The sequence below is a fragment of the Haliotis rufescens genome, unplaced genomic scaffold, assembly GCF_023055435.1.
Source record: "Haliotis rufescens isolate VD_foot unplaced genomic scaffold, xgHalRufe1.0.p SCAF_1, whole genome shotgun sequence".
Taxonomy (NCBI): Eukaryota; Metazoa; Mollusca; class Gastropoda; order Lepetellida; family Haliotidae; genus Haliotis; species Haliotis rufescens.
In genome coordinates, this window is record NW_025963779.1 from 7,862,832 (window position 1) to 7,889,129 (window position 26,298).

At 36.4% G+C, this 26,298-nt stretch overlaps 1 protein-coding gene across 7 annotated transcripts in view; it reads left to right on the forward strand.

Moving 5' to 3' along the window:
* The window catches only part of LOC124136675 (zwei Ig domain protein zig-8-like), a 229,326-nt gene that overhangs the window by 154,992 nt on the left and 48,036 nt on the right, over positions 1–26,298 (forward strand). For 5 of the 7 annotated variants that reach the window (XM_046502654.2, XM_046502655.2, XM_046502657.2 and 2 more), the window contains one exon: positions 10,852–11,958. In XM_046502654.2, coding sequence (XP_046358610.2) covers positions 11,877–11,958 — 82 coding nt within the window. In that variant the 5' untranslated portion in view covers positions 10,852–11,876. Of the gene's footprint in view, positions 1–6,747; positions 6,877–7,270; positions 7,354–10,851; positions 11,959–26,298 lie in introns of those variants that run through there. The other 2 variants (XM_048401505.1, XM_048401474.1) reach the window with 2 other exon arrangements.

The following is a 26,298-nucleotide window of genomic DNA, read 5'->3' on the forward strand; positions in this document are numbered from 1 at the left end:
AATGGTAGCTCACAGGAGTGTTGTTTCATTTGGGATTGTGTGTTTAGTATCATTTCATTCTCACCACAAGGATTATATTTAGTACTCAAGGAGATTGTGTATTCTTCATAAATACCCCATGCCTTATTTACACAAGGGTGATTTAAGCCTTGGAATATGAAATCGCATATTTTTTCCCCATTTTGATTGTTATTATTTTTTACTTTCATATTTTATCAATAGTGTAATAATTAAATCATAAAGGGCATTGTGATTAAAAGGTAAAAATCATATTGTCAGATCTATATTACTTAAAAGTATATAACAAGAATCTTATCAAAGGTCAAAATAGCAACGATTCTTTAATTTGTATTAATGATACCTGCCAATATAATAATGTCAGACAAACTGTTACTAGTAAGCGTTAGCAGTTACTCCTTGAGAATCTGGGAGTGGGCATATTTTGCTCATAGAATTAGCACTTGGATCATGGAAGTAGAGAAAATTGCTACATTAAACCTGTAGAAACTGCTTTTTTGTTTTTAATTTTTCTTACATGAATACTTAATTTTCAGTTCATTTTATCGTCTCCCACAGGGGATGTAAAATCAACTCATTGCAGTGGCTTATTTCTGTGTTGTGATAATTGAATTGTTTTAGTTACAACATGTTTGAGTGAATTTTTTATCATTAATTAACTTTTCTCATTTCAAATGTACATTGAATCTGATAATTAGAATGATGAAACTGAAAGATGAAAGGGGAAATGGCAAAGTAATTTAACTTCTAATTAGTGTTATTATTTGTTTCTTTGCTGGTTTGATAGATTGTGTCAATATGGCAGAATTGTTTTAGCAACAACTCATAGCCATTCATATTAATTCGTATTATATAGCATCCAAATGTTTCAAACATCTCAGAGTTAACTAGGAAGTAACCAGGGATGTCAATTTATGTTTTTTCATTATTGCTTTTATATTGCAATTGTTTGATAAATGTGTTTTGTCATATGTCCAAAAGTAAATTGTTAATGATCAAATGATTTTTTATTATGATTATGATAATTATTATTATTATTCACAAATACTTGAAATAGATCTTGTCATGAGGTATTGTGAATGTATGTCAGTATAAGAGGACAGTGCTTTGTTTGTAAAGACCGAACTGGTCAACATGTTATAGAAAGCTTCAAGTATCCTGTACATGTAGTCATGACTCGTGCATCCTGTGTAAAACATCAGTTGAATTTCCTATTTGTTGGAACAAGACTTGGTATTTAGCTATTATTTCAAAAACATGAGAATCACAAATTGGTGACAAATGGTTCAGTTAATTAACACCTGTAAAAACTGGTAGCACTAAATGATGGGCCCTTTTATAAGGTACAGAATAATATGGAGAGATCTGCGTTGACTGGTGTGTATGGTGCAGTGGATTGCTGTTTCTATGATACATCTATTTGGTATATTTTAGTTATTGTCCAAAAAAATTAAAGTGAGTGAGTGTGGTTTTCTGCCACTTTTAGCAATATTCCAGCAATATCACAGCAGGGAAAACCAGAAATGGGTCTTACACATATTGTAACATGTTGGGAATCAAACCCAGGTCTTTGCCATGACAAGTAAACACTTAAACCACTAAGCTACCACACCGCCCCAGAAAGTTTCTGAAGTTTCTGTCGATAAGTTTTTCTTTTACTTGTTTGTAAGTCCATTACAGTAGAACATGGATATAACAAACTACAAGGGACCGGAGAAACCAGTTCGTTATATACGTTGTATACGTTTTCGTTTGGAAATGTACGCCATCTTGGCTAAAGCAAAACACAATACACACATACACGTTTATACACGATTCAGTTAAAAAATACCCAATGATACAACTTCAAAACATTTTGATCCAAGTGTAGGATCACTGTTTGTTTTACAGACAAGATTGGTTTAAATTACATGGACATGTAAGATTAACATAATGCAAGTTTAACAAGGTTGAATTGTCAGTGACACTTGACACTGAGTGAGATTTCTCAGTTCGCTATACGAGTCACTAATTTGTGGTAGATGGGCTTGTCGGTGATCAGATATCACTTCGCTATATCTGTTAGTTCACTGTAGAGTGTTATGTGCGTAATTTATATATGATAATATATAGGAGATAAATCGAGGTTTTTTTAACGGTTCGTTTGTTCGCTCTATCCGTGATCGTTACATCCGTGTTCTATTGTATTTCTAATTCCAGGAATGGAATCAACAGGTTGGACGGTTGCTTTTATCATTGGGAAAGAGTGATCCATATTTCCCTTTAGGATTAAAATACTGCCCATTCAAAAATTCAGTTAAACGATTATGTCAATCTTAGTTAAGAATTGAACATTTAAAAAAACACTAATTTTGATAGCATAAAATTATATTTTGGTATGATTAATTGCATAAGTTGTACAAAGTCATACCAAGTCAGACAAAGACATATAGAGCAGTACAGTAATGATGGTATCGGTGTATATAACGTTAAAGGTCACAGATCTTTAAAGCAGGTATTGAAGGTACAAATAAATGCTTGAAGAAAAAAAATCTACATCATGCTGACACATGTAGTTATATGATAAACAATGTTTGTTCATGGAATGCATGGTAGTTTGAATACAAGGTCAGTTCGAGATTTGATAAGTCCCCTACTGAGCTTGCAAACTGAACCAAAGTGAACAGTAAAGGCTGTAATGGCAGACAAGATCTAGTGACATGCTGACATCTGAATACTTGTGTGTCTGCCCAACATTAGCAGATACAGCTATCCTGTGCACAGTGTACTCAATCAGATTCTTGTAGTGCAATATGATACCCTGAATCAAAAATAGAATAGGGTGTTTCATCAAACCCTCCTCACCCGTCTGACCTTTAAATTTTTCTGACACTTAGCAGAGTACAGTCCTAACGCTGACATTGCACATGGTTTTATCAACACCTTCATGTCAGGACAAGAGGAGTATGCCTTCTCCATTTGTAACAACTCCAAATTAGATACACTGTACTAGACTAGACAGAACACTATACTGGATTGGAGAAAACACTTTAACATCTTCCCGAGGGAAGGGAGTTAACTGACTCTAGAAGTCTAGTTTCTACCTTTGCCGAACTAGGCTGGAATTTCTGGTATGATCGTAGCACCACCAGTGGCTGTTATGAGTTATGTCCCTTCTATGCCCCTCTCTTGACCAATCAGATTCCACCTTTCATATCACTCGCATTTGTTTCAAACAAAATGGCATTGCCCAGCAAGAATGATCTGTTCGATGATCAAAACCTGTTTTGTAATAAAACGGGTCTTACCTCATGAAATGCATCAAATCACGTGAGTACCTTGATTAAAAACATGAAAATATTTGGAAAATATCTGTTGATGCCTAGTTGACGGTACACATATACTTTGCAAATCCTGCAGTCTGCACGTTCAAATCCTTGTTGTTTACAAACCGGATGTATATTTTGATTGGACTATGCATAGCCTCGTTAGTCCAGCCAAAATATAACTCCATAATTCCAGCCTAGATTGGCAATGGTGGAAACTAGACTTTTACAGTCAGTTAACTCCCTTGCCTCAGGAAGATGACACTTTACTAGACCAAGGGGAAGACTGTACTTGAATGAGGGGAATACTACTAGACCCAGGGGAACACCAGACTGTGGAGAACACTGTACTATATGAAGGGGAACACTGTCCTAGACTGAAGGGAACCCTGTACTAGACTGAGGGAAAGGCTGTACTAGACTGAGGGGAACACTGTACTAGACTGAGGGGAAGGCTGTACTAGACCGAAGGGAACACTATACTAGACTGAAGGGAACACTGTACTAGTCTGAGGGGAACACTGTACTAGACTGAGGGGAACACTGTACTAGACTGAGGGGAACACTGTACTAGACCAAAGGGAACACTATACTAGACTGAAGGGAACACTGTACTAGTCTGAGGGGAAGGCTGTACTAGTCTGAGGGGAACACTGTACTAGACTGAGGGGAACACTGTACTAGACCGAAGGGAACACTATACTAGACTGAAGGGAACACTGTACTAGACTGAAGGGAACACTGTACTAGTCTGAGGGGAACACTGTACTAGACTGAAAGGAACACTGTACTAGTCTGAGGGGAAGGCTGTACTAGTCTGAGGGGAACACTGTACTAGACTGAGGGGAAGGCTGTACTAGACCGAAGGGAACACTATACTAGACTGAAGGGAACACTGTACTAGTCTGAGGGGAACACTGTACTAGACTGAAGGGAACACTGTACTAGTCTGAGGGGAAGGCTGTACTAGACCGAAGGGAACACTAAACTAGACTGAAGGGAACACTGTACTAGACCGAGGGGAACACTGTACTAGACTGAGGGGAACACTGTACTAGACTGAGGGGAACACTGTACTAGACTGAGGGGAAGGCTGTACTAGACCGAAGGGAACACTAAACTAGACTGAAGGGAACACTGTACTAGACCGAGGGGAACACTGTACTAGACTGAGGGGAAGGCTGTACTAGTCTGAGGGGAACACTGTACTAGACTGAGGGGAACACTGTACTAGTCTGAGGGGAACACTGTACTAGACTGAGGGGAACACTGTACTAGACTGAGGGGAAGGCTGTACTAGACTGAGAACACTGTACTAGACTGAGGGGAACACTGTACTAGTCTGAGGGGAACACTGTACTAGACTGAGGGGAACACTGTACTAGTCTGAGGGGAACACTGTAGTAGTCTGAGGGGAACACTGTACTAGACTGAGGGGAACACTGTACTAGTCTGGGGGGAACACTGTACTAGACTGAGGGGAACACTGTACTAGACTGAGGGGAACACTGTACTAGTCTGAGGGGAACACTGTACTAGACTGAGGGGAACACTGTACTAGTCTGAGGGGAACACTGTACTAGACTGAGGGAAAGGCTGTACTAGTCTGAGGGGAAGGCTGTACTAGTCTGAGGGGAACAGTACTAGACTGAGGGGAACACTGTACTAGTCTGAGGGGAACACTATACTAGACTGAGGGGAACACTGTACTAGACTGAGGGGAACACTGTACTAGTCTGAGGGGAACACTATACTAGACTGAGGGGAACACTGTACTAATCTGAGGGGAACACTGTACTAGTCTGAGGGGAACACTGTACTAGACTGAGGGGAAGGCTGTACTAGTCTGAGGGGAACACTGTACTAGACTGAGGGGAATGCTGTACTAGACTGAGGGGAAGGCTGTACTAGTCTGAGGGGAACACTGTACTAGTCTGAGGGGAACACTGTACTAGACTGAGGGGAACACTGTACTAGTCTGAGGGGAACACTACTAGACTGAGGGGAAGGCTGTACTAGTCTGAGGGGAACACTGTACTAGACTGAGGGGAAGGCCGTACTAGACTGAGGGGAACACTGTACTAGTCTGAGGGGAACACTGTACTAGACTGAGGGGAAGGCTGTACTAGTCTGAGGGGAACACTGTACTAGACTGAGGGGAAGGCCGTACTAGACTGAGGGGAACACTGTACTAGTCTAAGGGGAAGGCTGTACTAGACTGAGGGGAACACTGTACTAGTCTGAGGGGAACACTGTACTAGACTGAAGGGAACACTGTACTAGACTGAGGGGAACACTGTACTAGACTGAGGGGAAGGCTGTACTAGTCTGAGGGGAACACTGTACTAGTCTGAGGGGAACACTGTACTAGACTGAGGGGAAGGCTGTACTAGTCTGAGGGGAACACTGTACTAGACCGAGGAGAACACTGTACTAGACTGAGGGGAACACTGTACTAGTCTGAGGGGAACACTGTGCTAGACTGAGGGGAACACTGTACTAGACTGAGGGGAAGGCTGTATTAGACCGAGAGGAACACTGCTATATGACTGGTATTACACATTCATTGTATGTAGCATGGACATCTGTAGTTTCCCATTACTGTATGCCACACTAAATAATGTGTATGAATTGCATACAGCCACACAACATGAACAACAAACAAGTGATGAGGGTACTTGTGTAAGCAAGGATTATATCCTACCTAAATATTTTCCTGGGGGAAGTTTTAGTCTAGAGTATAGTATCCTACCTTAGTGCCACACTGGTATGGGTTCAAATTCACTTGGGAGAATCATCCTGACACTAGAGAATTTCATCCCCGGGATAAAAAATAGGGTAGGATAATATTCACTGTTACACTTGCCCCTTTTCACTACAGTGTTAAAGGTTGTCATATCAGTGTGCAACAATCCATTTGCATCACAGTAGTCGACAAATAATCAAATGGTATCACATTTCAATTGAGTAACTTTGAAGTTTTTCAACTGCATGCATGCACAATGAAACTAGCATCATTAACTCCATGACTTAGTCAAATTCCTTTTTGATGTGTTAAGTCTTGAGGAATTTAATGTATAAATTATGATTATTCATACAACATATTGTAATGTCTTCAAACATGGTCAATAAGTGTTGTGATTGATGAGTTCTGGATAGGTGGAATAGGCTATGCAACAGTGGAGAGACTTTGTTTGAAATAAGTGATTTGGAATGGGGCGGAGAGTGAGTTATCTTTATGCACTTTGATGAGTGAATACGTCATAAATATATTAACGATATGACATTGACAGCAGCAGAAAGGTAATATTTAGAAAAAATATGCTTCTTAAACGCTTGTGAGTTTCACACCATTTGAACTGTTAGCAGTTGATAGTTTGAATAATTCATTGCTTGTGCTTTCTACTGCTGCAAGCCACAGTCAAGTGGGACTGCCATGCCTGTCTTAAAGGGGCAGAGAGCAATACGTTCGCTACCTACATACAGAGAATGGCCATACAAATAGGAATCATCTACGCTGAATGTGGTGAAAGGACAATATTCTAAGAGCTAGGTGAGGTATATTTTTGTAATGATTAATCATAGATATGAACCATCTTCCATTTGCTTAACACAAGCTTGGAACCATCTCGTCCTGAAATAGACATTCAACAGTCACAAGGCTTAAATATCTTTGTGGAAGTATACCAGTAATTCCTATATTGACATTTCATTGTAAGTTACATGTGTGTTTAGGTAACATGTCCATAGAACAGTGCAGTCTTACTCTTGTAAATCAGTGTAACTTGAATTCTTCACAGCTTTCCACTCGCTCTAGCTCACTATAAATTCTGAAGGGAATGAATGCAGTAAGTGAAACATTTCACATTATCACATTACTAAAGACATGTTGACGATCCGCTTTACTCTTTTAACGTGATTCTTTATTCAGTGAGGTCTCATTTCACCCTGGCTTTGTGCATAATTATTCACCATACACACTGCTGTGTAGTACAAGCCATGATGTTACGAGAAGTATTTCACACTGAAGGTAGGTGTATATTGAAGGGTTTATCACACCTGCCATGGTATTTGTCAGGAGGCAGGTATGTGCATTAGCTTGTATTCCCCCAGACATACTCCAGGTATTTTACATGGTGGTATCACTTGGCCTCAGCAGGCCTTACTTTAGTGTCAGATGTGCCAGCTCCCTGAGGACTGTTATGCCTGGATGCTTGGCCATGTAGAAGGCAACACAGGGAATAACGATACCCTAGTCAGATCGGTGCACTTTCCTAGGGATAGGCAGGTAAAGCACATGAGTGTGGAATAGAAGTGTCACTTTGTTGTTTGTCTTAATTTATTGATATGGGAATCGGATGACAGAACCATTTGCTTTCCTTTCTTGTGTAAATGTTTTTGTTTACATTTGTTTTTGGTAACTCGTAACCATCTCTTGCTCTTAAATATATATGCAATCAAGATATATAAACGTGTAAGTTGTATACAAGTGATGGAGTTGGTGATTTATCTATATCTCCATAGTCTGCATGCCAATGTGAACAGATTATGTATCCTATACCAGGATAGAAATTGAAAAGAAAAAGCATGTGCTGTTGAAATATAGTCTGTATGATGATATAAGAGATGAGGTTTTAAGAACATGTAATGCTTAACAGACAGTATTTCTCCAGCTTTAGGATGATGACAAATAATAAACAACATCATGATGTTTTCAGTACGAACACCGGAGCCTGGTCCCTGATATATTAGGCAGGAGGTAAAATATACATTGCAGTTATGATCAAATATGTGTATACCTGTTCATCATAGTATGATAAATAGTTTGGAACCATATCTAACAAGAATTTAAAACTTCGATGACTTATTGCCTCTCTAATCAAGTTGTTTTACCTGACATTAGTAATATGTCAACTGTCAATTCTCAAGCAAGAAAGTTTTGTAAGGAAATTAATTAAGACATATCTAAACCATATTAAGTTGAAAAGATTGACACCAAAATTGAAAGATTCATTAATATATACAGATAAAGTTAGATCAAGTTAATCACTAACTGCACATACATGGTTGTGAGTCGAAATAACTGAATAAACATGTGCTAATGTTGTCGCTGAATGAATCAAGGTTATCACCTGTCTGTTACAAATGTAACTGACATAATATGTCATAATAGTACCTTATGTGGATATATCAATATTCATTATGTACCTTATGTGGATATATCACAGTAGTACCTTATGTGGATATGTGATAGTTAAGTACCCTATGTGGATATATCATAGTAGTATCCTATGTGGATATATCATAGTATTCACCTTATGTGGATATATCAATATTCATAGTACCTTATGCTGATATATCATAGTAGTACTTTATGTGGATAAATCAATATTCTATTACTACTATGGATATATCAATATTCATAGTACCTTATGTGGATATATCATAGTAGTCACCTTATGTGGATATATCAATATTCAAAGTACTTTATGTGGATATATCAATATTCATAGTACCTTATGTGGATATATCATAGTACTTTATGTGAATATATCATAGTAGTCACCTTATGTGGATATATCAATATTCATAGTACCTTATGTGGATATATCATAGTAGTACTTCATGTGGATATATCATAGTAGTCTCCATATGTGGATATATCATAGTAGTCACCTTATGATTCACATTTATGGACAGAACTCAAACATTTAATTTCTCTTGTCTAGTGTTTTCATGTCAAATATTAAATGAGAAAATTGTTTGTCTGCCCCAGATTCAGCTATTTCCTAATGTTAGATATCGATGTATGAGTTCATGGCCTATTTGGATTGAAAGGAACTGTGTCAAAATGTGACAGATTGAGGCCTCCAACTACATTTCAGTTGGTCAGAATTAGTATTCTTGGCACGTGTTGATGAGACTTATTTATTGTTTACCAACAGCAGCTGTATGAAATGATGCAGACCACAAGTTCCACTATACTTGCTAATCACATATTGTTATTCTAAAACTAATCAAACATGATCAAAGAAGACTCTACTAAAATGTTAATCCCATGTGCATTCTAACCACCATGATCAACACATTAACTATATGTTGGTGGATCTTTTCTTAAAGGTGTATGTTTTATTCCTTTGTACAAATCATTCCATAGGGACTGACTTTAAATATCTTGGTTTCGAAAATACTTTGGCTTTGAGGTAGGCCTCCAGCAAAGAGAGGATGTGAAAGAGAACCTGACATATGCATTGTCAGTTACTTGTAATCTGGCGACCAGCCATGGTTTGATAGACAAGAAGGGAGGGTGAAAATCGGCCATACAGGACAGGCCAAACACACTGCTTTCACTCAGATGAAAGCAAAGTACTCAGGCACTATGATGGTCTCAATACCTTGTTGTAATACATCCAATTCAAACTGCCTTACCTCAGAAACATTTACAAATTGGCAACTGAGATCTCTTGCACTGGAATGTGTATGAGTCAAACAAATGGAGGGTGTTTTGAAGTCAGGTCAGCTCACATAACCCTACTAATTGAACATTTACACTGGGAACAGGTGGTGCATGATCTTTTTATACCTGTCTGAGAATCGGACAGATTTCGAATTAGTTTGAGAGATGTTTTGTTAAATGTAGTGTTTGTAATCCATTATGCATAGCTCCAGTTGAACACTGCATACAACTTACACCTCAACATTCTCAACAAAGGAATCTACGTTATGAATAGATAATTGAATTGTAGTAAATTCCCTATGATGTCATCTTTGGCGTGTAAAGGCATATGACCATATGAATAATAAAATGTTATGGTGTGATTTTTCAAAATTATCATTCCTGTTACTAGATAGAAAGTGGCAATAAAAAATTATGTGTGAAATTCTATTAATTTTTTTAGTGTTTTAAAAGCATCATTACAGTCAATATGAGATATGGTTTTATGGGAATAGCACTTAACATAGCACTTTTCATTCATTAGCTAACAATAGTAATTACTGTTGAACTGAGCAGCAAGCCCTTCAATCAGCTAAATGTGAATCACTCTTAGCTCCCCACATCCAATTCTTTGTAATCAATTCTTGGGACCTCTATGCTCTTCGTCATTGTTGAGTTAGGGTCTGACTATTGAGTATGACAAACTCATATTAATAATTTATTCTTTCTATATCACAGTGTTAAGCTGTGGCAAGTTCCATGACTAATTATTGAGTGACTAAACTTTTCAGGTAGTAGTCTCGTGCCCAGCCACAATGCCAGGGCCAGGCAGGTGAATATGCCGTGTCGTTAAATCCAATTGGAACGTTTGTCAACGACCAGGCGTGTGGCCGATTGCTTCATATAACACTGATCACACTACAGTATCTCCCCCACCTTTATCCTCCAGAGAGAGTTTACGAGATATCGTACCTGCTGCACGCTACATGTTGTGTCAATACTCTTGATAAACATCAAAGGGTCGAAATCGTAAATCCTATCACGGAGCACAACACCTGATTATTTATGAAAGTTCCTTCTCTTCTGTTACAGGGTTCTTATCACATTGGTACTGTAACCAGCCATCCTGCAACAGGCTTTTGGTGTACTGTGACATTCACATACACAAAAAAACAGACTTGGATGTATTGAACTGTGGAATGGGTGTGTGGAATTACTAAAGGAAAACCTGGTTCTAAGGTCATGCTGTGGGATGTGCCTAATCCAACACGGAACAGATTCAAGCAAACTTCAACCCAGAAGTCAATAATATCATGGAATGAAGTCACGCACCTATCAGCGAAAAGCGACTCAAGTTTGATGAGAGAAATCACAGATTGGAATAACTAAACCCCTAATGATTGATGTGGAAGTTCACAATCTTGAATCACCCCTGCAAGTTTCAAACATTTGATTTCTACACCAAAATTGATTAGTCTTCTGCTGATCTGTTTCCTATCTTGAAAATTCATCACTATTAAGAAAAAGGTTATGAACTTATGTTTTGATTATCTTAATGCAGAAAAATAAGTTTGGATGATTATGTTTTAGTTTTTCTTGGTACAAGCTATTAATTTTATAGCTTTACACCAACAGATCTTCCATGTTAAAACTGTTGTTGTAATGTGAATTTCAGATGCTGCTTATAATTTACATTTCTTGATTTTGCTACCAAAACTCAAATCTTTAGATCAAGTTTTGATCAGCTTAAGCTATGTTTTGGAAATAGGATGATTTTGGTTTATCCTCTGTGATATGTTTTAACTTTGAGAGAATAGACACAACCTGTTTATGTTATAGTGTGTGATTAGTCATCCTTGATCTTATTGCACAAAATGTAGCACCTGAGCAGTGTTTGATATGGATGAAGTTCTGGATCAAGCTCTGATGAACACAATTTAAAGTATTAGTTTGGAAATACAGATTTTGTGTGACGTGTTTTGATATATCCTGTGATATTGTATTGGTGCACAGACTGCTGGTGACACATGCTTTGTGTGTAAGCCCCTCATGGATCTACGAAACCAATCTACCTTGTGTATATGTATTGCTAAAGCCTGTTGTCGACTGTACCAAGCATGAGGCTGCCAACTTTCTGGAATGTACATATTCTTTTGGGAGCTCTCCATTTCTTCCTCAACCCACTACTTTCATCAACAGGTAAGTTTTTTATCTTTGCTGTCACATATAACTGCAGAAAGACTAATGTTCATGAGAAGGATAGCAAATAGAGGAAGCTATATACAAAGTATGATTCACTGCTTTTGCAGTGTTTTGAGACCAAGTGTGAAAGTCAGTGGGTAATTGTCATGAATCTAATGTTAAGAACCAAAGATTTACAAGAGGTCCTTAGATATTCAGATATTAGTCCCCCTTGGTTTCTGTCAGTTACTTCTATGGGTAGTCATCTCACATGTTGCTTGGTCATTGTTATAGACATGACATCTTCCAGGATGAAAAAAATAAACTTAATTGTTAAACAGTAGGTAAGTTTTGTTTTGGATTTATGGCTAAAAGAAAATGCTATTGAAAACTGGCATAGTCATTTATTTTTTCAAACCTTCTTTTCTGAAAGCCATGTTAAGTTTTTGTCTTAAGCGCAATCACTATATCCAAAGGAAGGAATGCAAGTATTAGTACAGTGATTACTTTCTTATTCTGATTTAAAAGTCATTACAGTTTTTAAATTGAAGTAAAAATCAATTTTAGTCTCAGTCTGTCTCGGCAATCTTTGTATTTGTATGATTAATGCATAAGTGCAATCATTTTGAATAGATTAATTTTTGTGTAAACACACTAAACAGAAGAACAGATTGCCATGCTACATGAGCTATAATTACATTGTTCAGGCAAAGTAGGTGGTCAATAAATATTTATTACATTTCATAGTAATATATGGACAATATGCATCCGTTACCTTTACAATTTGTTTGAATATGGTTATTTATGTGCTCAAGAGTAATATATAGACCTGGTTGTGACATGTATATTGACTATAACAATGTGTGTACTGAGAATGTTTTCAGTTTTCCAGGACATAAATGTGAAGGGCTAGTTAAACAAGATCTATATTTCTATTTAACAGCTATCATTGGGATGTGATAATATGTACAGGAATTAATTGGTTATTATGTGTGAGGGTGTGTGGCCATGATTTGGTCAGCCATTGGTATCAGCCATTGGTTTAATGGGTCAAATGGTTCAAATCTTGGTTCGCCCTGCTTATGTTTCTGGGTTTGTCAGTGCAATACCCATGTTCGTGAGTTTCACTGAAGTGGTAAACGTCTGAGACCTGCATCACTTCGGGTTTTCCTCCCACATTAAGCTGACATGTGATACAATACAACTGGATTACTGTTCAAAGCGACGTTAAACACAACACACTCCAACACATATAATAGCAAGGGAAAATGTTACTAAGACAGAAGTTATGTCTCATCATTACTTCGTCAAGAAGCTTTTTATTGTACTCAAGGCTTGTGTCATTGGACGTATATTGTCAATTAATGGCACCTTCATATAAATGACAGCAATTTCTGTGAAAGTCCAATAAAAACAAATGCTTTTTCCATTGACAGGGAATGAGCTGCAGTGGTTGTACTTCATGATATGTAACCCTTCAAACTTTCCAAATGGGCCTCTTATATGACAAATAACAGAATTGCTATGCCATTAGTTGGGGTGTTGTCTACTGGCCAACATTATGAGAGACAGTTACATTTGCCTGCATGAACATGCCTCCTTCCACATCAACATTTGCTTGCAGGATATGAACTAAACACATGAGTAAAGTACTGTTTCAATGGCCATATGAAGCACATTATGAAATCTATTGGCATGACCAGCTTTTGTGAGATCATAGTGCTCTTTCTGTGTTTCATTTCATAGCCGTTACTCTTGTGCCTTTTCCGCACAAGTAATGATTGTAATGGCTTTAAAATGGGTGCCCATTTACTTGAAAAAGTTGTGCAATATGTGGTATAATCATTGATGAAAATATTGGGGTCATCGAACTGATAGGTATGTTACTGAAGTCTTCCACATCATTTTTGTATGTGATCTTACTGAAATAATGCACTTGTTTTTCACACTTGATACTAAAGAGGTTTGAGGCTATTGAAAATAATACCATTACATTTTCATTTATAAAATATATGTAGCATTAGCCGTATTAATCCTGCTGAAGTGTTATTATGCTTCTAAGGATTACAAGGCTCAGTTTTGAATGATTCAGATGCTCTGTGCATGCAACTATAGAAAGTCTTTTCATGTACTCAACTCCTGTCATGTGCTTGCAGGTTAGGATGAGTGATGTGTATCTCAAATAATATTTGTATTCCATCATCGATGGCATTGACAAGTGGCCTAGCTAAAACATTAAACCTGAGAAAATCAAACTATCAATGGCTTGTGAACTTGCACATACAATAAGAAAGTTTACAAATTTATTTTTATACCACTTGGCAAGTGCTGCTTATATATGTAGCAGTTTGTAGTGTGGCATAACTGGCATATGTTTCATCAGAATAATTTATGAATAAAAGTGACAGAACCTTTTTCATAATCATGATAATGATATACGCAACAATACCCTTTCCATAATAATAAGAAATCTCTACTAAAAGCAGAGACCTTTGTATGATTCTGACTTTATCATGAATCACTACGCAATAGGGATGATACCAGGTGTTTGCAAAAAAGATTGCCACTGATCACAAATACAAGCAAAAGCATGTCAAGTTTTCAACTGAAAATACATGTGTACAATGTTGGATGCCCTTTCTTGAGTCCCCATGGGGATTCAGGATAAGAATTGGTTCATAGCAACCTATGCTTGTTGTAAGAGGTGACTTAATGTGTAGGGTGGCAAGGCTGACCTGACTGTCACACAGCTGGAATGCTGAGTGTGGCTTAAAGCAAGAAAAACAAATAAACTTTGTGACCCTCATTGATATGACATGGTTATTACAGTCTGCGCTGAAAACGTTTCTGTTAAAAATTCTATTACACACACCTCGTTCTAAGCACCATTTTCAGTGATTTCAGTGTTAGAATATAAACTATTATTAGCTGAGCTTACTAGACCAAACAGATTTTAAGGAAAATTCAAACAACTTTTTGAAGTCTTAGTCATATTAAGTTTTACTGGTAATTTACTAGATATGACACATCCATTGGCAACATGATGTGCTGTTATCCCATACTATGATATTTACATGGCGTTTCATCTGTGCTACCAGTAGAGCAGGACATGTTCACCCTTTTATCGAACACCCTGTGTCATCCCTGATTTTCAGTGATCCATACAATTACAACTTTCGTCACTTTTTCCATTTATGGCCTCTGGAATCTATATTTGAAAATAATCGAGACTGATTGTTCTCTTATTTTGACTTGCAAGAGGCAGTGGAAAACCGAATTAACTCACTCGCATAACTTCAGATTCTCATTTTGACCTTGAGACATTTTGTTCCCATGTAACCAGCCCAATGGGCTCTTTTGCACACACAACAGCTGTACCATACAATGTACTGCCCAAGGTCACACATGGTACATATTGTTGATAATCATTGGATACCATTAAAATATTGGTTTGTCTGAAGGTTGAAAAGTTCTAATCAATACTGTTAACACAACAAGTTTAATGTCACATTTGAGCACATTCTGTATAAAACAGACAGACCTTTGAATTCTCAGATGGTCTAAATTCATCTTGGGCAAAAAAGCCAATCCTTTTCCAAAGAATGTTGCATGTGCACTTTTCAGCCTGACATATAGCTTTTAGTATCATGTGTAATGAAATAGAAGACAAAGTAAATATGGATTTGTGAATCATTGGTCAGAGGTCATATGAGTAAATCATCTACACTCTCTGATTGTAATACATTGTCAGGAGTTGATCAATCTAAATGATGAACAAGTTATTGCAATGAAAACCATTTTAGCGAGTCTTGGATTATCATGGATATGATGACAGAACACACTCACTGTGGTAAACATGAACGTATTCATGCCTGCTGGCGTCAGTAATGTCATTTACACTACATGAGCTGCTATTTAAGATACAACATTGCCCTTCAGCAAAATATTGTGGCACAATCCAAGAATTACCGTGGTCTTGAGGTGATTGTTTGTCAATTTCTATAGCAGAGTTCAGGCTTGGATCAATGTTTGTCAAAAGAGTTCTGAGGGGAAAAACATGTTTATGATTCAGGTACATCAAAAATATTGGCATCATGAAGTCTTAGGGAACAGGAGCTAAACTTTTGTGAAAGTATTATGACTGTCCCAACACTTATGCATAAACGTAATTCATACTGTCATAGCCCAAGGATTCCATTGTAGAACTGGGATCTAGAATTGTGTGCTATTTAAAGTACCTCTGTAATAAGATATGTTTACTTGCTGCATGATTATGTACTGTTTGCATTGATTTCCCTTTACTTGCGTAATAGAATGCTTTAGATTACCAAAATCTTGATTAAATGATTGAGCAGGACTATAAATAAGGTTTTGTTAAAAAAGGTACAATAAGATGATTGATTTTAGGCACTATATTAAACATTAACAGGCCTGAAAGTATTGATATGCACAAATGTATTGTGTTATGGTATTTTCTTTTCCTATTTTGGACACATGTGAGTAATGATTATATGCCATTTCTGCCTAATGTCAATTATCTGTCAATGGTGCTTAGAGGGAAGCCAATAAGGAGATCAAATGGGAAATGTGTGAAGTTACTATGAAGGTAGTCAATATATTGCAATTCCTGTAGCGGTTTACTTGGTACACTAGAACAATGGCTTTTGCTATAGACTGTTAATGTTTAAATAATGACAATAACTGAATGTCCATTGTTTGCTGCTGCAACTGAAGAAGGGGTTGTATTTTAACAGATGTGTGATTTATTGTGTTATTGTAAAGTTGACTGTCTTCCATTCTTTGAATTGAAAATACCTCACAAGCAGATTTATGTTTTGCTGACATACAAAGCAATAAATAAAAATTACGCACAAGCTATGTTGACACTGTATATTTAACATGCCATGTAGTTTGTATTGTATGTTATTTATGAGTCTTACATACTGATGCTGTAAATGACAATGAAATTATATACTTTGTTATTAAAAATTAACCATGTTGAAATAACGTTTCTAATATTACCTGTAGATGATTTGCAATAAATAATTTGCAAGTGATTCCATGGCATTTGATTGGCTAACCAGTGAAATCTTTTTGCATTGATGTTCCCATAAACTGAAAAAGAATTAGACCACACCCACTAGTGGAAGTTTCCTAATAAGCTGGTATTTCATTTGCATTATTTCAATGAACACTGTCAGTGAGTTAAGTTGCTGTTTACAGATTTTTTGTGTTAATGATTAAACAAGCTAATTAATATGATTGACATATTTATAAGAATTGACTTAAATATCTTCTCTGCATTTATGGAGGTATAGACATAAGACCTGTGTGCACATTTGTGAATTTACGCAAATGTGCACACTCTTTTTTCTTCATTAATATCTCAATGAACTGAAAAAATATTGATGTCAAATCTTAAGGCAGATAAGTATTAATTTCCATGTGATTATTTGACACAGGTCATACTGATCAAATACATTAGGTAATCAGGGCACAGGTGGCCAATTTGTCTTGGGCACCACAATTCGCTGAGCAGAGTTACGTCTCTTCGGCACGCAGGAAACCATTGATTGACAAGTTCGAATCCTGGTTTGCCCCAATAATGTTTCTAGGTTTGTCAGTACCATACCCATGCTTATGGGTTTCACAGAAGTGGTAAATATCAGAGACCTGCACCACTTCAGGCTTTCCTCCCACATTAAACTAACACGGCGTGATATAACTGGAATACTGTTCAAAGTGGTGTTCACTTTTCACTCACTATTAAATCTGCACAAATATATTCCAATTATTTTTCAAAGAAAACTGGCATTAAATTTTGATGTAATTCAGGTCAGCTTTACTCCAGAGTTACATTAGGATGAGAACATCTATGATTTCGGAATGTATCATCATCAGCACCTTCAGAGAACTTCATTTAACAAAACAATCATAGCCAGAAGCTCCTTGCTGCGAATGGCTGCAAGATTGCTAATGCTATTAAACAATAATCACTCACTCACATATTCTGCTCATATTTGTGTTCAAGGATTTGTTTGAATCCTGATCACTTGTCTTGCTTTCTCATTCAGTGAAACTTTGGATGCAGTGATAGGTGGACCAATTGCAATTGGTCAGCGTCGTAGTATCAAAATGTTGTACCTTGGTACGTAGAAAGACCTGAATCTTACTGAGGTGTGATCCTGAATCTGTTATAGTATAAATATTGTGGTCTTTGTAGGTAAAAATGTTGTGCAAGTACTTATACATGGTCTATTGTATCATGATCGATATAAATTCTACATTGATGTCTGTAGATTCAAGCTTGAAGGAAGTCAAGGATTCCGTACAGTAGATAACGGATTTTGATTAGAACAAGATGAAAAAACACCCATCTGATCGATTGTACTTGTATATGCCTTCTATCTTTTTTTCTGTCTTTCTTTTTGACAAAGCAGTGTCTGGACCATTGTTAAGAGTAATCAGTCTGACCTATAATCCCTAGTCTAGCTCAACACCTTGTAGGGAAAATGTTCTTGATAAGAATCTGAAAGCTAATTCCAGTCCTCTAATTAGGCAGGTAGACTCAGTCCGCCCACAGTTTCAACTGAGGATTAAAAGGTCACAAGACTGGTTCCACATTATTGTCTATAATTAATCATCATTACACCTGTATTGGCATGTGGGTAATTTAGTCCTCATTAGTACTTCAGGTAGATATGCTGATAGTATGGTATATGATTGCAACATGACCTTGTGTGCCAAATTCATGAACCAGTTACTGTTAGAAAATAGGAAGGTCATTATGCACTCATATGTTGAAAATGTGTATTTTGATTGCATTGTTATAGATATAGCTCATCTGTAGTGCAGATAAACCTATGGCCACCTGGCTTATGTGTTTTGCTTGTACACGTGATAATGGAGAGAGATTACATTGAACTTTCAGGCCTTAGCATGAGGTAGTCGAATACCTACATTATGGCGTGACCTCGATTTGAAGTTGTCATATTGGGGCAACTGGCTATTCAGTTGTTTCCTCTCTAATATCTTGAGTGCAGTGAATATGCCATAAATACTGTCGAGACAATGATTTATGCTGGGAATATTTTCGTATGTAGATGATACTGTTATTGTCTCCTATAATAATCCGAAAGTATTTTATATGCTGCTTTTACTGTTTATATTTAGAATAAAAATAATCATAACTGTAGGCTTTGGTATGCTATAGGTTAGTTTTTATGTATGGAACAGTTTGTTGATTCAGCCTGAGTGGTCTTGCCATTTCAGTCATAAAAACATCATATTGACATACAATTAAACAACAACTATGACTTGTTATGAGTCAGAGTATGGCATTTGGCATATATGTACCGGTATGCATTCTCTGAACAAAGGTTCATTTCATGGCATCAGAAGCAGTATTTTGATCATGGTTGCTGTAAATAATGGTGAGTTGGTGTGGTCTGCACCAAGTCACACACAATTTCACTGAAATTAATTAAAACAAAATTTAATGAAATTTTGAATAAAATTAATGAAAGTGAGAAATACATGTACAATGAACACTTTTTGGATAGTGTAGTAATAGGACTAACTTGCATGCTTCAGTACAGATTTGTTGACACAGCTTTTTGTTTGTTTTTGTTGTTGAAAAGTGCACATTTTACACAAGAAAATATGGTAATTATTTGTTTTGCATGATACTTTCATCACAATATGCTGCTGATGTGTACAGAAAGATAATACCAAAAGTCATGTATCACTTAAGGTCTTCCGACATAATGATAGATGGTCCGGTGATCGATCCCCGGCCGCGTCATACCAGAAGACATTAAAAGATGGTACTTGTTGTTATCCTGCCTGGCACTCGGCATGAAGAGGCTAAAACAATGACTGACCCGGTCTGCTTGGTGTCAGAATATACTTATGGTATCTCAGTAGGCTAGCATTATGAAATCGGCAGTAGTACAAGCACACATACACAGGCATGCTCGTCGCTATGTAAGTGCAATAATCTGTTATGCGACGTTAAACCCCATTTCACCTCACCTACTGATATAACTCTATGATTATCTTTAATGTGTAATCCTAAAATTTAATAATTACAGACTCTATACAATCTCTAACCTTTAACGGTATATATATTTTTTTAAAGTATCTGACAAGCTGTGTTACTTTGATAGTAAGGATATGAGAAGCCATCAAATGCATTATGAATACATGGAGCCATGAAAATAGCATTTTGTCAAATTGTGTATTACCTGTGCATAGATCAGATTGAAATGAAATCAGTTACTTATTACCGGTAAGTGAGTAAGCTGTACCCATGATTCTCAATTATAGAGTATCAGAATCAATCACTATGTTCGGAATTTTCAAAGGTTAAGTTCTGAATATTGTATAAGGTACAGACAAATGAGTGGAGAGAAGGTAATCATGTACTGGTTTCTAAATTGGGCTAGTGTCTTATCTGCAGTAATTATCTCTTCACAGGCTTGTATTTACACTTGCATCTTGAGTTCACTGCAGCTTATAGTTGTTGTGATGTACGGTAATGATGGACAAGAAGGATGGAGGCTTTATCAAGAAGAAAAATCGTTATTTCAGCTGTATCAATAATGATGTTTAAGAGGTAAAAAATACTGTTTTGAATTATGTAGATGATAATGTACATATCTTGGATAAGGTGAGATTTTTGTTGCATTTGTATTTTATGAAGGTCTTTCTGTGGTGATTTCAGACACACTACTGAGTAAATCTGGAGTAAATAAGGTTGTTCAACCTAAACAGCTGTTAAGTGGCCCCTCCTCTTACACCAAATGTGGTGCCTATTTGTGTACAGGTCTAGTGTTTGACACATTTCCGCTAAATTATTCATAGGCACAAAACCACTTAATTTGAAATGTAGGTTGCAGAGACAATCTTGTTATCTTTTCTTCACTTTTCTCCACCTTGTGTCCTTAATTGAGTTCTGTAACAGCACAGGATCTTAGAGGCATTTATCTTTTACTTTTTGAAGATTTGATGAATGACATTGTAAACAAAACTTTCTTCAGTCGCATCAAGAAATTAGTAATATGTTGTGATGAGTTGATATCGACTCGCACGGATATATTTCTCATCACAGTGGATAGTTATACCGGTCGGGGCAGTGTTTGAACCAATCAAACAGCATATTTATGAAGTGATCCAGGATTCTATTCTCAAATATTTAAAATATTGATGTTAGATCAAGTAGTTTGCTGAAATGTCTTGATAGGTTAAAGGCGTATTGTTGAACTTGATGTTATTACTTCTATTGTTGAAGCATGAAGCAGCATGTCAAAGTCAATACTTCAAAGGTGGTAACAATGGTCTGCAGACACAATGTTCACACCTCCATTCAACACCAAGTCAATAATGTCTTTGTAACATTTCCTTATAACTTTGATAGCTGCAATTGTTCATGTGAACTAGGTGAAACACTTGTCAAGATGGAGAATATTTCTACCTGATTAGCTGCTGAAAACTATGATTAATTTCATTGTACCCTGATAACTGCTTTTTCTTCATAAAGACACCAATACATATTATGCGGTTGTCATGGTAAGAAAAATGTTTACTGAATGCAAAAGGAGTATATTTCGCTAATGAAAATAAATAAATTGGTACTTAGTGATAAATTCCTGGCTCAAGAAATTATCAAGGTTTGGAGAAAGAGTTCCCGTGTCATGTGCAGCAATGAGAAGTTAAATTTATGATGCATGTTCTGTCTGGTGATGAAGATGAATAAGTAATGAAGATAGAGTCCTCATGTTGTCACACTGGGAATACTGATACCAGTGACAGATCTTTACCAACTAGGTTTTAGTGAATTATTCACTGAAAATTCTATTTCCATGTTTGTGACTTATCATATGTGGATGTGAGCACCTAATCACTAGTGTCATGTGTATTATCCAAATGTGCATCGATTAAGTTAGGCACTGGAGGATTAAGGAGTGTTTGTTGGATATTTGTCATATGTAACTAAAAGCAACAAGAATGATGTAGAGTCCATTTTGCAATTCCGACTATGTCATAGTGATGATTCCAGTGAGAGTATCCTGCCCCATCGGTGACACATGTCACAAACACATGCAATGGCAAATCAATAAAAAAAAAAACAGAAACAAGTTAACAAGTACAAGTTAAAATATGGAATTGCTTCAGATTTATAAAATTTTGAAATGATCCTCTACATGTCTATACCATATAACTCTTTGAAAGCATTGCTGATGGCTTGAATGTTGTAACCCTGTTCAAAGAACCTTTGAACAAGAGTTGAATGACACTCTTTGAGATCTACCAAGAAAGAGCATGCTCAATTGTACCTCAAGAGTTGTAAAATGCAGACATCAAAGGCTAAAGCTTTTGGAATATTGCTCGACATAAAGGGGAAGTGAAGTCAAAGATTCCCTCTTGTCATACAGTCTTGTGGAGGTTTTTTTTCACTCTGAATCACTCTGCATTGATCTTAACATATGAATCAGATGAGGCAGCTTCACTGGTCTCTTGTTTTCGAGTATAGGTGGGTAAATAAGTGAAAGGAAATTGTTAATTTGACCATTATTGAACAATATCAGATCATTGATATACCTGAAGCTTAAGTTAAACTTCTTGGCCAGATTCCTGTGTTCTGTTTTTGCCAATCAGACCATATATTCAGATTCATTATGCATGAAATATCAAAACAGATCAGCACGAAGGGTAGCAGATTATGTCAGTGTATGGTTGGTCTTTGTGAAGGTCAGGGGCTTTCTGAGAATGTGGAGTATGATAAATTAATGTATTGTGTTCAAATGCCACATTAAACAGTGTTTCAGTTATATCATATATCATACCTACTCCACGTAATGTGTCAGCAAGGCCTGGAGTAATGTGGATTTTGGATATTTGGGTATGGTTCTTGCAAGAATCATAGTGAGGGTGAATCTGGGATTCAGTCACAAAACATGAATTGCTAGATAGTGTGGTACTGATCATGCAAAGTCACAAGTAGAATTGTGAAGTTCATGTATTGCGTACAGATGGTGAGTATTTAACCTTGGTCCAATACACATGGTAAACCAACACATTGATCATCTGCCTTTCCCAATTTATGTTTCAATATGAGACTAAACAGTAATTATAAAGGTTGAATGATGACCAGTTACAAAGAAACATATGTCATACAAATAAAAAATCCAAGAATTTTAAGTTTTCAAATTCCTGTGTTCTATAAACCTTCTTGTGTCCATCTAAATACTTTTGTTCTGAATGTTTACAGGGCTCCAGATAAGCTGCGTATCTGCGTAAAATATGCATCAGAAATGCAAAAATATGCAGTAAAATAAAATCCAAGCGTATCAAATACGCAATGAACATTACAGATACGCTAAAAAAATAAAACTTGTGCGTATCATTAAAATATTGTGAAGTAAACCTGCGTATCCGATTGGCAAATCAGCAACTTATTTTTAAACGGGCATTCCATCAACCTTGACCAACTCCACGATGATGGTTACATCATGATCATTTGCCATCACACTTTCTTGTGGAAGTATCGTGGTATTTTTGAGTCCTAATGAAGCTCTCAAACCTACACGACACCAGTTTGCAGGGACTAGATGAATAGTGTTTTTAAATATTTAACTTAAATACCCACATGTGTAAAAACTAGTGGGTAACAGAAATTTGAATACCCAGATATAATTACTGATACCCAATGATTTTAAAATGCATGGGTAAAATACCCACTACACCAAGAGCTTATCTGGAGCTCTGGTTTAACAGAAAATCTGATCTAAGTATGGTTTGACATAGACGTACACTTTCAGTTAAAAAAAAGTGTTAATCTTATTGTAATTTTGTACAAATTTCAGAAAAGCTCAGATGTAAATAGGAAAGCTGAAAGTTTGGATTGAAGACATCAATGCCAATATGTAAATACATGTAAACATATTGCATTTTGAAATTAGTCTTATCCCATAAATCAGTGGTAAAAATTGAATACAGTCGGGTTTCTTGAAACATAAATTTCTATTTAGAATGACCCCCAAATCTAATTCCAAACTAAATTGTTTCCATTTGTAATTAGATATCTTTACAATATGTTACAGTGTTAAAATGTCTGGAAAAATATTCCTAAACAGTTCTGGATATGTTGGAACTGCATGTTGATGATACATTGGATTATTTTTTAAATTTATTTCAAGGCATTATTAGTAAATATTAAAATGCCTGCATTGTCCTTTTTTCAGTCACATTAGCACTGAAGAACCCACAAAAGTTTAGTTTAACACTTCATTGGATTTTAAAATAATTGGTAGCATATTCGGCCACACTTTTCTTTCTTAATTTATTTGTCTTACAGATTTTTGTCAAAATAATTAAATAACTACAAATTTGTGTAGGCTTAAAAACGATTCCTGTGTTAAGTGCAGGACAATATATATTGTACAGTACACTTGTATATATATTTCCTTATGAGCGGTTTGGCCAAAGATTAATAACGATGGTTTTGATCAAGTTACTTAATCTTTTCTTTATTTTTGTATGATTTTATAAAAAAATTAAATACATCAAAGTATCTGCAGGGCAGATAAGATTAAGTTCAATGATTACCGGTATATTATATATCCTCATTGTGGATTTTGGCTAAAGGGGCTTTTGTAATAAGGGTACAATGGTTATGTACCCCAGGTACCTTTCTGTATGGTGAGCATACAAATGTACCTCTGCTTGGAAAAGTATGCCACTGGAGGCAAGACCGATCTATTCGACCATGCATGACACTGTTTACTCTCTTGACTTCCCCATGTGTCCAACTTACATATATGCCAAGTAGTGTAGAGAAAGGTACCTTGGCTATAACCAAAGAACCTTTGTTGAGGTAACAAAGTTTTATGATCCTTTTAACACAATTGTAGCCATATGGTGGCTGTTAAAGACACACAGAGTGGTGTTCCCAATCTGACAATATCTTTTTACAGGATGAGCACACACTTAAATATATGTAAGTCTGACTATGCCATAACTCATTCACTCACTTGCTCATTTTTCTTCAAAGGTAAATTTTTGAGACATTTATTCTTCAAGTGCTTGGATCCTGTTTTTTGTTTTTAGTTGTTTTAGGGCCTATAGCTTATGAAAGATCTGGATATTAGCATTGATATATTTTTATGACTGAATGCTTTCAAGTGCAGTGTAGTCTTTGTTTATCAGTGGCTGAAATTCTGGATCTAATGTGTGTTTGTGAACAATTCTGTTCACTTTATTTCAATATACAACGCAGTCAATCAAGAAAAGCTGAAAGGTGGAACGTCATACCTACTACCATAACTTGAAATTATGTATACAGTTTGTGAAATACCGCTGTTGTGAAAAAGGGCAAAAGATTTATTTGAACATGAAGGAACAAGTAAAGACACTGTGTCCTAACAACATATTTAGCTGTGTTGAAACAGATACTGTTAAGTGGCGTGTTTGTTTCAGTGACATAACCAGTGATATATGAGTTCTTAAACTCTTTGCACAAACACAACATGAAAGGACTGGAACTATCCGAGTGTCTGGATAATCCCTTGATAATGGATTAGAGCCAGTGTTTAACACACAGACACAAGCTACAGTGTAACATTGAGGGTGTGTTAACATGTGCGAGTATTTCAGTATCAGACAGTTGTCATCTAGATGATATAAGGATGTTGGATTTAAGATTAAGACATCAAGTATGTTTTATTTAAGGGTAATGTTAAATCTGTTTCAATTTCAAATAAATATATTCAATGTATAAAACTGTACATGTGTCGGTGGATGTCAAGAAATGTTTACAGGTTCCCTGACAGGTATAGAAACAAGAAGGTTGCTTTCTTTAAAACTGCAGGATTTCCTGGACACAGGAATGCGACCGTTTTGACAGGATATGTACTAGGGCTGGTCAAAAAGTTCAAAGCCTGACTAATTTTCAACTATTGGCCATAGCAAAGTGAACTAGTCAATGTAGTACATTGTTTGAGTAGTTCATTGCAAGTGGTCTCTGTAAAGGCCATTTATATATGAGGGACAGCCAGTTGAACGTGATAGGGGTCCAAATGGACACAGAAATGTAAAAGAACAATTGCAGAGCAGTTATCAAGTTTTTTACTTTAGAGAAAAGTATACACTCAAGAGATTCATGACCGCATGTCACAAGTGTATGGGGTAAGTGCCCTGGCTATTCCACTGATAAACGTTGGGCAGCTATGTTTCAGCCTTGGAGAAAAGCCTTGATGATTGCCCTAGTTCTGGACGTCCCTCAGCTTCTCTGAATGAAGATTCAATCAAGGAGACAGAAAAACTTATAGCTTCAGATAGACATACATGTATTACCAT